We start from the raw sequence: 13,336 nt of genomic DNA on the forward strand, positions 1-13,336 counted from the left end.
ACTGACAGGTGTTAGAAAGGGACGGGCAGAGTCTGGGGTAGGGCGCTTTATCAGGAATACCATTGCACGCAACATAGTTTCTGTTAGACACGTAAATGAGCGAATTATGTGGGTAGATTTGTCAGTTGGAGGAATTAGGACTAGAATTGTCTCCGTGTATTCACCATGTGAGGGTGCAGATGAGGATGAAGTTGACAAGTTTTATGAAGCAATGAGTGACATCGTGGTCAGGGTCAACAGCAAGGACAGAATAGTGCTACTGGGCGATTTCAATGCGAGAGTTGGGAATAGAACTGAAGGATACGAAAGGGTGATTGGTAAATGTGGGGAAGATAAGAAAGCTAATGGGAATGGGAAGCGTTTGCTGGACTTCAGTGCTAGTATGGGTTTAGCAGTTACGAATACATTCTTCAAGCATAAGGCTATTCACCGCTACACATGGGAGGCCAGGGGTACCAGATCCATAATAGACTATATTTTGACCGACTTCGAATTCAGGAAATCTGTTAGGAATGTACGCGTTTTCCAGGGATTTTTCGATGATACAGACCACTATATGATCTGCAGTGAACTAAGTACCTCTAGGCCTAGGGTAGAGAAAGTGAAATCTGTCTGCAGACAAATAAGGGTAGAAAATCCCCAGGACAAGGAAATTAGAAGTACATGGATATGATTAATGAGATGTTTCGAACAGTAGACAGTAAGCAGGTTCAGGATAAGGAAAGTGAATGGGTGGCATACAGGGATGCTGTAGTAGAAACAGCAAGGGAATGCCTAGGAACAACTGTGTGTAAAGATGGGAAAAGGTGAACATCTTGGTGGAATGATGAAGTGAGAGCAGCTTGTAAACGTAAAAAGATGGCTTATCAGAAAGGGCTCCAAACAAGGACCGAGGCAGACAGGGATTTGTATGTAGATGAAAGAAACAGAGCAAAACAAATAGTTGTTGAATCCAAAAAGAAGTCGTGGGAAGATTTTGGCAATAAGCTGGAAAGGCTACGTCAAGCAGCAGGGAAACCTTTCTGGACAGTAATAAAGAATCTTAGGAAGGGAGGGAAAAAGGAAATGAACAGTGTTTTGAGTAATTCAGGTGAACTCATAATAGATCCCAGGGAATCACTGGAGAGGTGGAGGGAATATTTTGAACATCTTCTCAATGTAAAAGGAAATCATCGTGGTGGTGTTGCGAACAGCCAAGCTCATGGGGAGGAGGAAAATGATGTTGGTGAAATTACGCTTGAGGAAGTGGGAAGGATGGTAAATAAAATCCATTGTCACAAAGCAGCAGGAATAGATGAAATTAGACCTGAAATGGTGAAGTATAGTGAGAATGCAGGGATAAAATGGCTTCTCAGAGTAGTAAAATTAGCATGGAGTGTTGGTAAGGTACCTTCAGATTGGACAAAAGCAGTAATTGCACCTATCTATAAGCAAGGGAACAGGAAGGATTGCAACAACTATCGAGGTATCTCATTGATTAGTATACCAGGCAAAGTGTGAAGAATTATTTAGTTTAATTTCCGGGTTGAACCGTGTTGTAGTTGTCTGTACATCACATACAGTTTGCCAATGTTTTGAATACATTGCAGTATTCTTTGTCAAGGCGACTGAAATACCCCTCCTCGATCCAAGGTAATCAGTCTCCCAGGCAGCAATTTACACTACTAGAGTGGCCCTGACCTTGGCCTTTTATATCCTAGTCTTTCTGGCTGACGTAAGCCCTGGCTGTCTCGTGAGCGTTCTGGAAGGTATGTGTCAGAGCCAGGTAGTGGGGGCTTGCCCGCGCTGTTATGTAATGGGGTTTCAGCCCGTGTGTTTATGTTGTGGTCTGTATGTCTTAAACTATGAATGATAGGCATCCAAGAATTACTGATTTTATATCCTTCTTCTAAATTTATGCTGTTCGGATGTTTCTTGATTTCGATAGCCTCGCAGATTTTCCTTTCCAGATTCCAAGGGATAGCTGCTAGGATCTTGGTCTTATCAAATGATATTCCATGCCTTGTTTCGTAGGAATGCTTGGCTACCGCCGAAATATCTGTGTTTTGGTTCTTGGTGTGACGGATATGTTCTTTTAGGCGGGTGGAGATCAGACGTTTTGTTTCACCAACATAACAAGCTCCGCAGCTACATTCAATGTGATATATTCCAGGAGCCTGTAATTCTATTGTGTCTTTTACTGGTGGTAGATAACGGGCTAGCTTCCGGTGAGGTTTATAGATGGTTTTTATGCCATATTTGTCCAGTATCTTGCCGATCCTGTCTGTAGTATTTTTAATGTATGGCAGTATCGCTGTTTTCGGGCGGGTCAGTTCTTCTTTCCCGTTGTTTTCTCCTACGGCAGCCTTTTCTTTGTTCTCTTCTGATTTTTTAAAGACTTGTCGGATGTTATTGAGCGAGTAGCCGTTTTTCTTAAGGGTTCTTGTGAGGTGTTCTTTCTCTGATATCGCTATGGCCCTGTTCACCAGTGATGTTAGGACAGCCTGCTTTTGTGATGGGTGATGATGAGACGAGGCGTGTAGGTACCTGTCTGTGTGTGTGGGTTTCCTGTATACTGCATGACTCAGAGTCCCATTGGAGTTGTGTTTTACTAGGACATCCAGGAACGGTAGTTTTCCGTGATGTGATGTGATGTGATGTGATGTGATGTGATGTGATGCGAGGTGATGTGAGGTGATGTACAGACAACTACAACACGGTTAAACCCGGAAATTAAACTAAATAATTCTTCACACCGTGGAAGCTTCACACCTAAGATTCGAAACCTTTACGGGGAGGATATTCTCAAAGCTACTAGGCAGCTCGAAAGAAAATGAGTAACTACCTGGCTCGACTCGCCTTGCTGAAACGCTGCAGGGGCAACAGCATTATACCAGCATGTGTGAGACTGAAATATCACACCAAGAACCGACGGACAGACCGTATTCTTCACGAAACCAGCATAAAACTCCTCAGAGAATGGATCAGTGACACCAGACAGACTCTGGACCACCTCAACAATGAATTATTTCATCTCCACCTGCAACTTGCCAGCACTTTGTCTCTCAATGACTGGACCACGTTAGACAGCATTAGCAACACACAATCCCAGCGTACACTGGAACTAGCCAGCCACTGCCAAACAAAACAAGAAATTCAACCGCCTCCTACTAAAACAGAAACCGAAACCACCTGCTCCACTGCAGAAGAATGTAATAATTACCTCACAGACAAACCACTCACTGAACCTACTACCTCGGTCTTGAAGAAAGGACTCAACTACACAGTAGCTCCGAACAGTATACCGATGGAAGAAATAATTAGCAAAGTTGAAATTGCAATCCGACACCTTCCTACCGAATCTGCAGAGGAGATCAGACAGGATATATCATGTCTACTGAGAACCGCAAAGCCACCGCCATCCAATTTGACCAAAGAAGAAATTCATGCCCTAAAAGCACTACGTCAAGATACGGAAACATTTATCCTACCCGCAGATAAAGGCAACGCTACGGTAATAATGACACGCACCGACTACACTAGAAAAATAGAACAATTACTCACCGATTCTACATACAGAAAAATAAGAAACCCTACCAATCTCATTAAGAACAAACTCCACATACTAGTAAAAAATTCCAGTATCCCAGCTGAAATACAGGAGAAGCTGATATCCTCAGACCCGATACCTCCTAAATTGTATGGCCTTCCTAAAATCCATAACGAAGGCATACCTCTGCGACCTATCGTGAGCGCTATAGGATCTCCGACGCACGATATCGCCCGTTACCTAGCTGGACTACTTCAGCCACATACAGGGCACGGTGAAACCTACGTGAAGGACTCCCGACATTTCATCCAGCTCCTTAAGGAACAATCACTTGACAGTACGGACTTATTCGTAAGTTTTGACGTCACGTCACTTTTCACCAAGGTGCCGCTAACAGAAGTATTTCCGCTACTAGACCAGAAACTTCCAGAAGACCTGTCAACGCTAGGTAAAGAATGCCTAAACGCCACTTATTTCTATTTCAATGGGGAGTTCTACGAACAGACAGAAGGGGCCGCAATGGGGTCGCCACTCTCTCCAATAATAGCAAACGTGTATATGGAACACTTCGAACAGAAAGCCTTAGCCACATCTACCCCGGAACCAAAATGTATTCTCCGTTTTGTGCACGACACATTCGTAATCTGGCCTCACGGGAGCAATAACCTACAGCTATTTCTCGACCATCTGAACTCTATTCACACAAATATTCAGTTCACCATGGAAATCGAAACAGATGGAAAACTACCCTTCCTGGATGTCCTAGTAAAGCGCAACTTCAATGGGACTCATGAGTCATGCAGTATGAAGAGAACAAAGAAAAGGCCGCCGTAGGAGAAAACAACGGGAAAGAAGAACTGACCCGCCCGAAAACAGCAATACTGCCATACATTAAAAATACTACAGACAGGATCGGCAAGATACTGGACAAATACGGCATAAAAACCATCTATAAACCTCACCGGAAGCTAGCCCATTATCTACCACCAGTAAAAGACACAATAGAATTACAGACTCCTGGAGTATATCACATTGAATGTAGCTGCGGAGCTTGTTATGTTGGTGAAACAAAACGTCTGATCTCCACCCGCCTAAAAGAATATATCCGTCGCACCAAGAACCAAAACACAGATATTTCAGCGGTAGCCAAGCATTCCTACGAAACAAGGCACGGAATATCTTTGGAAAGACCAAGATCCTAGCAGCTATCCCTTGGAATCTGGAAAGGAAAATCCGCGAGGCTATCAAAATCAAGAAACATCCGAACAGCATAAATTTAGAAGAAGGATATAAAATCAGTAATTCTTGGATGCCTATCATTCATAGTTTAAGACATACAGACCACAACATAAACACACGGGCCGAAACCCCATTACATAACAGCGCGGGCAAGCCCCCACTACCTGGCTCTGACACATACCTTCCAGAACGCTCACGAGACAGCCAGGGCTTACGTCAGCCAGAAAGACTAGGATATAAAAGGCCAAGGTCAGGGCCACTCTAGTAGTGTAAATTGCTGCCTGGGAGACTGATTACCTCGGATCGAGGAGGGGTATTTCAGTCGCCTTAACAAAGAATACTGCAATGTATTCGAAACGTTGGCAAACTGTACTGTACGTGATGTACAGATAACTACAACACAGTTCAACCCGGAATTTAAACTAAATAATACCAGGCAAAGTATTCACTGGCATCTTGGAAAGGAGGATGCGATCAGTCGTTGAGGTTAAGTTCCTTCCTCCCGACACTACTCCACTACTGCAGCCTATGGATCAGCAAGTCATTTCGAATTTCAAGAAGCTATACACCAAAGCACTATTTCAGCGATGCTTCGAAGTGACCGAAGGAACAAACCTTACCCTCTGAGAGTTTGGGAGAAATCATTTTCCCAACGCAAACTGCCTGAAGATCGATAAAGCCTGGGATGTGGTCACCAAGAGAACTCTCACTTCCGCTTGGGAAAAGCTGTGGCCTGACCGTGTTCTTGGACGTGACTTTGAGGGGATTGCTGGTGACAATGAGCCACCGATTGTCGATGATATTGTGTCCTTAGGGAAGACTATGGGGTTGGAGGTGAATGACGTGGACATTCGAGAGCTGATGGAAGAACAGTCAGGAACTGTCCACCAACGAACTGATGGACCTGCATCGCGAACAACAGGAGGAGGTTATGGATGAGATCTCGCGCAGGGAAGAGGAGGAGGAAAAGTCAATGGAATTCATAACTTCAAATGAGATTCGGGAGAAGTGAAAAATGTGGGAAACGGTGCAAAATTTTGTAGAAAAAAAACCACCCAAATAAGGCTGTAGCAGTACGAGCGATGAATCAGTTCAATGACAAAGCAATATCACATTTTCATGAAATCCTCAAAAAGAGGCAAAAGCAACAGTCACTGGACAGGATCCTCATTAAAACTGCATGAAAAGAAAACAATTCCAGTGAGCCAACAGATATCAGTGATTCCGTTAGTGAAATTCGTGCTACACAATAACTATTCTCATGTAATCTCTCGTCTCCCTCACACCAACAATGATTCTATTGTAAGGTAAAATGCAGTTTAATTTGTTTTAAGTTATATTTTGTTTCAGAAATGGTATGCGAATAAATATTTTGTGTTATGGATGAATCATCTGCGTTTCAATTGTTTCTTATGGGAAAACTTGCTTTGATATACGAGCGCTTTGGATTACAAGCAGTTGCCGGAACGAATTATGCTTGCAATCCAAGGTTCCACTGTATTCTGTAAGAAGGAAGTCAGCTCCCGGACGAAACTATGTTTACATCGATCTGTTTTCAGACCAACTCTGCTTTACGGGAGCGAAAGCTGGGTGGACTCAGGATATGTTATTCATAAGTTAGAAGTAACAGACATGAAAGTAGCAAGAATGATTGCTGGTACAAACAGGTGGGAACAATGGCAGGAGGGCACTCAGAATGAGGAGATAAAGGCTAATTTAGGAATGAACTCGATGGATGAAGCTGTACGCATAAACCGGCTTCGATGGTGGGGTCATGTGAGGCGAATCGAGGAGGATATGTTACCTAGGAGAATAATGGACTCTGTTATGGAGGGTAAGAGAAGTAGAGGTAGACCGAAACAACGATGGTTAGACTCGGTTTCTAACTATTTAAAGATAAGAGGTATAGAACTAAATGAGGCCACAACACTAATTGCAAATCGAGAATTGTGGCGACGTTTAGTAAATTCACAGAGGCTTGCAGACTGAACGCTGAAAGGCATAACAGTCTATAATGATAATGTATGTATGTATGTAGAAGTTAAGTTTTTTGGTTTCAGTCATATTAGCTTCCAGCATCACTGTAAGCCTTTCTTTACTTAACTGTTCCTCACAAACTACAAATGCTGTATTGCACAGTTAATGTTGTACAAAATTCGAGTTACAGAGTATTTTTTGCTTCAAGGGAGGAAATATTTGCTTTGAGAATCGAGAAATCCGTGTAACCGAATTTCGAGTAATAGAGAAATAAATACACGTGAAGAATAGGACGAACGCCAGGGAAATTGAAGTTACTTCGAGATACTGAAAATTAGAGTAATGGAGGTTCAAGATATCGAGGTTCGACTGTAGAGTACTAACAATCCTAGATATGCACAGACCGGGCAAATTGGTCATGCGGTAAGGGCCGTGCAGCTGTGAGCTTGCATCCGGAAGATAGTGGGTTCAAACCCCACAGTCGGCAGCCCTGAAGATGGTTTTCCATGGTTTCCCATTTTCATACTGGGTAAATGCTGGGGCTGTATCTTAATTAAGGCCACGTCTGCTTCCTTTCCATTCCCAGTCCTTTCCTATTCCATTGTCGCCTTAAGACCTACCTGTTTCAGTGCGACGTAAAACAAATTGTAAAAAGAAAATATGTATAGCATGACTATATCCTAGTGCTAATGAAAATAAAAAGTCTGTATAATGATGCATCGTGGCTTTATGTCTTATTTTGCTGAAAATAGGAAATTAGAAAAGTGGAGTATTTCTGGTGTAATCGCCTGTCTTGCTTTTTGTGGCTCTACTTCAGATGACAGTCAAGACAGTCTCAGTCAGAAACATACTACAGTATATAGTCCCAATCTCGATGACCTGTTGACAGGTGATGACAGCACTTCCCGTCTGGTACGCTCCAGGCTGCACAGTCTAGAATGTCAGAAAGCATCTAGAAATGGTGGAATGCACCTATTTTGCATGTTATATAATTTGGAAATTAATGTAACCCGTGATATATTGGTCATCATGTAATTCAATGCGTGATCATGTATCTTCAACCATGCCCCTTTTCCACTAAATATAGTAGTTTGAAATTCTAGTGGGATTTGGAGAAAAACTGCAGATTTATAATATCCACCTAATGGGACTGTGCCAAACACAGTCGGCAACTCTGTGTGGGCAGTGGTGTCATTCTTCCGTACACGTCAATTGAAGTGAATCAATCACGTGTTTGAGACGGCAACTAAAGGTTCACGCTATCGGTCTTTCACAGCCAAAGAAAAGCTGCAAATTATAGAAGATGCAGAAGAAATTGGAAATTGTGCAGCAGGAAGAAAATACGATGTGGAAACAAGCTGTATTCATGACTGCCGAAAAAGTTAATTACAGCTTCAGCAAACTAGTAGTAATTGCTGGGCATTTCGTGATCAGAAAGCAAAATTTCCTGAGATTAAAGCAAGATTATGTGCATATATCCAAGAAAACAGGCAATTAGGATGTGCCATTACGAGTGAAATGTGCCAAATTAAAACCCTATCGACTGGAAAAGAACTAGGTGTTACGGGATGGAAAGCTAGTCATGGATGGCTTTCACGATTTTAAGTTGGTTATGGCTATAGTTTTCAAAGAAAATATACCATCAATTTACACAAGAAAAGCTCTTATATACTTTCACAAATAGGCGACATGGACCAAATACCAATTTTCTTCGGACCTCCGCTTGATTATACTGTAAACAAAAAAGGCGCATCCAACATCACGGTTAGAACTGGCAAGACTTTATATTTTAATGTTGATGAAAATAAAAAAGTTTGCATAATGATGCATCATGGCTTTATTTCTTATTTTGTTGAAAAATAGGAAATTGAGAGTCTTTCCAGTGTAATCGCCTATCTCACTTTTTGCAGCTCTACTTTAGATGACAGGGGAACCGCTGTGTCTCAGTCAGAAGCATACTATATGGTCCTGATCTCAGTGACCTGTCGACAGGTGATGACAGCACTACCCATCTGGTATTCCGCAAGCCAGCCCTTAACTTCCAGAAAAGGAGAAATAAGACTGTCGTGTTAAATGTATTTACTAAGTTTATGGAAATGTATCCCGACCGTATAATTGATGATATCGCAAACCTAACATCCGAGTTTGCCGTTGTGTCTATTTGAAGCGTTTACATTGCACAAAAAGAACTATCCTCCAACGGTCGTGTTATTGAGTAAAAAGAGACCGCGTGTGAGAAGTGTTTTAGACGTGGAGTGTAACGAATTTGTAAGTAATTTAGGAGAGGATTCTAGTGATGCAAGAGACAACGAATCTTTCGATCTACAGGGAATCGAGCCTCTTCCAAGTTCAGATTAATGAAATACCTGACACATAAGTAGGCCTACTTGTTCATTTTCATGGCAAATATATTTTATAGCAGTGATAATATGTTCAGGCAAAGCAGCTATATCCATAAATTTACATGTTCATATTTGCGTGAAGACCGCATGGACCTCGTCGAGTGATGTGAAAGGTTTGTTTATGCCTACGTTACTCTTTCGATGGGGGGGGGGATTTTAGTTCATTTAATTATTTTCAAAATAATGATCCTTCCTAAAATTAGGGTGTGGGGATTATTAGCATAAATACGGTATTTAAGAAAAGACTAGGTGAACAACTGACAGGGAATCTGCCATTCGGGAGACTGCTCTAAATGCAGATCAGTGGTGACTGACTGAGATTGATAGATTGATGGTCTTAAGAAAAAAAATTCTATGTGGCATTAAAGGAGATGCTTAAAGTGACTTCCCTCAGTTCTCAAACATGAATGTGTAACTCAATGTATTGTCCATAACTGAAGGTCTTCCAGAATGATCCACTATCTGAAATGCTTGGCTTCGATTTTAGTAAAACACTCTCAGACTATTGAAGTAAACAGCACTCTCTCCATAAAGTAATATTATTAATGTCCCTTAAACTGGGATAAAGAGCATCATGTTCCGGAAATTAAAAGTTTGCTAACACAAATCAGAAGCTCAATAACATACAGCATCTACTAATGGCAACAGAATTTGCAAATGTTACCTTTGCAAGTGGTTAAAATATACTGCACTGTATATTTTAAAAATATGATTGCAAATATAGCATTCAAATATACAATACACAAGTCAAAAATGCTCAGAAAGTAATGGATAATACAACAGAACCTATCAGTTTTATGTAAGGGCATTGAGCAATCATCAACTTCATCAGAAAAAAAGGACCAATTACAGTAGAGTCTCGATTATCCGACCTAAACGGGACCTGGAGTACGTCGGATCACCGAAAATGTCGGATAATACAGAACAACTTTGAGAATGAAGTGAAACAAACAGGAAGGCTATAATCTAGTACTAAAACAATGACATGTTTTACGGTACTCTATTTATAAAATTATCAATTCAATTGTACAGTGCATGCAGTATTGAACGAAAGCATTCCCAATGTCTTACGAAAAGAAACTTGTCAACAATGTCTGCTTGCCTGCTGATCCACGTTTACTTGCTGCGATATCGCACCATCGACGAAAAATCTACACCTCCGTTGCTCTTGCTTCCGTCTGTTGTTCAGCATAGGTTAAGGCCATTTCCAATGCACTTAATCATTCACTCTGAATCGTTTTCTCATTTTGCTCTGCAATGCCTCGTTCTTCTTTATCATCCTCTTTTTCATTAGCTTTCACAAAATCAATAATATCAGACTCAGTTAGTTCAAACAGTTGATCTTGTGCACACCACTTACTCACATCTTCAGTCGTAGCATCCGCACAGCCAGGAATGCAATTCAGTAAGGGCACAATATTTTCCATGTCTCCTTGTACCACCTCCTTTCGATGTTCAACCTCACTCAACAATTTGTTCTAAGACTTTGCTAATGTCGTTGTTTCATCTTCTTCCCAATACTGCGCTATCCAGTCGATTCGTTTCAACTTTTGTATCATGTTGCCATTTTCCATTTCATGTATCAGGGATGAAAGGATTTCCCGGCGATATTTCCTCTTCAATGTTCCCAGCATAACTTGGTCCATTGGCTGGCATAAAGACGTCACGTTAAGAGGGAGGAACATGTTTTTATCTCCTCGTGAGATATATTATTTAATGTAACACCTTGTGTAAAAAATGGGTTAAATGAAAGGAGTTACATCACGTTCAAGATCATGCTTTCACGTCTTTGAAAAATGAAATTTACCGTTGGTCTTTATAGCTATTGTTGAGAGTGAAGGAGAATTTCCTGTTGTGTATGTTTATCAGGAACTCAAGGGAGACTTCATTATTTAATCGGAACATAGAAAAATGATGAACTCTTCTCAGAAGATCCCTTAAGGTTTCACTTTACTTTGTCCTGCCTGCTGGCTCTTCAGAAATGTGTGCGCGTGTGTTTTATACTCAGGAATCATTCAAGAAGAATATTTTCGCACTGCAAGATGTGTGGTTAAGGTTATTTTTTAACATGTATAACTTTTGCTTTCTCAACGATTCATTTGTTTCTATATTCATCCATGTTTTTATCTCCTTGCAAGATTTGTATTGTTTAATGTAACACCTTGTGTAATATGAATGCCTACACACTGGCCTATTTTCCCATTTTTTGGCTGATGATGACGCCAACACAGCGTCGAAACTAGTCCCAAGTGCAAATACATGTTATAAATAAACCTATAACATTTTTGTATTGAAAAGGTGGAACCTTTCTAGTTTTTCCTATCTTCCATTCTCAGTTCAATACGGACCAAAAATGAAACTCTTATGTTTAAATGACTTTCATGTCTCGACTTCTAAGTTGCTTTTCATTTGGGTGTGATGGAGTGTTGTCTAGTAGAAGAAGAGCTTTTCTAGGGAGATTGTTCGAAGCTAGATATTTTTCTACATCTGGGAAAAACTGTGTAAAAATCCACTCTTTAAAGATATCAGCAGACATCCAGGCAGCCTTCTGATTCGTGTAATCGACTGGAAGAACATTAACAGAAATGTTTTTAGAGACCTTATGCTTCTTTGCTTTACCGATCATAAGCAATTATGCGTTTACATTCCCAGTAACATTACTACAGGAAAGAACAGTAACTATTTCCTTACTGCGCTTGTAGCCAGGTGCAGACGTCTCGGCTTCGGCTGCGAGAGTTTTTGATGGCAGCACCTTGAAATTTAGCCCAGTCTCATGACAATTAAAAATCTGAACACCGGTTAATCCTCCAGCAATAATTATTTCCTGAAATTCCTTTTTAAATTTCACAACCTCATCAGATTTAGCTGACAGTTTTCTCTACAGCTATTAAGCTGCCTAATGCCGTACCGTTTTTTCCACCGATCATGCCACCCAGCACTAGCAGTAAAATTGGGGTCCCATTCATTAAACTCCTTCTGGAAATGCACAGCCTTTTCATGCAGAATGGGGCTAGATATTGGCAGGCAATTTTCCCGGTGTTGAGTGAAACAAAGAAATAGTGCTCACCTACTTTTTCGCACTCACATTTTTTCATTGCTTTCTCTGCTCCGGTAGAGCACCACTTTTCAATTTCTTCCCTCTTTTTTTCCAGTCTCCCACTGTAACACGTCCAGCACCATAATCTGAAGCCACTTTTTAAAGAGTTTACCCTTTGTCCAGTCTCTTTAAAGCACTAAAATTGTCTTGCATAGAAACAATCACTTTCTTCCAAATACTCGCCATACTCACAGAGGATATGAAAACTATAACATCCGCATCCAACCAATACTACAATGAACAATGACTGAAACCTCACTGCACCTGTCCTTGAGGAAAAAACGATCCTACCACCAGCGGTCAGGCCAGTGCTTGTCCCACGGTCGCACCTTCTACACCGGGTCTCCCTGAATTTAGTCTCCACCAAAAGTTCTAATTAAGTCTACCAGTGTCGGATAACACGGAATGTCGGATAAGCGAAGGTCGGATGAGCGAGACTCTACTGTACTTGATAAAGCAGTTTGAAAATTCTTTAAAGAGAATTGATTTATCAATGATCATTTAAATTTAAAACAAATATATTACAATGAAAGAGGGCTTTAATTAATGAGAATATAATCTACATTTGTGTTATACATACCTTTGTAGGATCTGAAGCTTGCTTCACATAAAATGGTTTCATATCCTTAGGCCAATCCACAATGAATACCGGTCGATTTTCCTTGTGGGCAACTAAAAAGAGTTCATGTTCTTTGCCAAACCCTTCTTCTTTTTCTGGCAAGGAAGAAAATTTCTGAGAATGTGCAACTATGTCAAATGCTTCATCATATGTTAAAACACAAAATGGCTTATCGATCAGTGCTTTCAGAAACTCTATATTGCTCTTGTCAGTTATCCTCAGCATATCCTCTTCACACTCACTGATCACCTTGTAAGTTATACTTCTAATGAGATCTTCAATGAGTCCCAAAAGATCATCAATAGTTTCCATAAAAGCAGCCTCAGCCTCCACCATGTAAAATTCTGACAAATGATGACGGGAACGTGAATTTTCAGCTCTAAATGTGGGCCCCAAAGTATAAACACAATTCAGACCCCTGTAAAACAAGAAAATACCCCATATTCAAGCATGTGTACGTTACCACAGTTGAA

The 13,336-nt window shown here is 40.9% G+C and overlaps 1 protein-coding gene across 5 annotated transcripts in view; it reads right to left on the reverse strand.

The window, feature by feature from the left end:
• AsnRS-m (asparagine--tRNA ligase, mitochondrial) overlaps positions 1-13,336 on the reverse strand; it is a 196,657-nt gene that overhangs the window by 154,335 nt on the left and 28,986 nt on the right. For all 5 annotated transcript variants that reach the window (XM_068226606.1, XM_068226605.1, XM_068226607.1 and 2 more), the window contains exon 3: positions 12,825-13,281. In XM_068226606.1, the coding sequence (XP_068082707.1) occupies positions 12,825-13,281 (457 nt within the window). The remainder of the gene's footprint in view (positions 1-12,824; positions 13,282-13,336) is intronic.

This window comes from Anabrus simplex, chromosome 3 (genome assembly GCF_040414725.1).
Source record: "Anabrus simplex isolate iqAnaSimp1 chromosome 3, ASM4041472v1, whole genome shotgun sequence".
Lineage (NCBI taxonomy): Eukaryota > Metazoa > Arthropoda > Insecta > Orthoptera > Tettigoniidae > Anabrus > Anabrus simplex.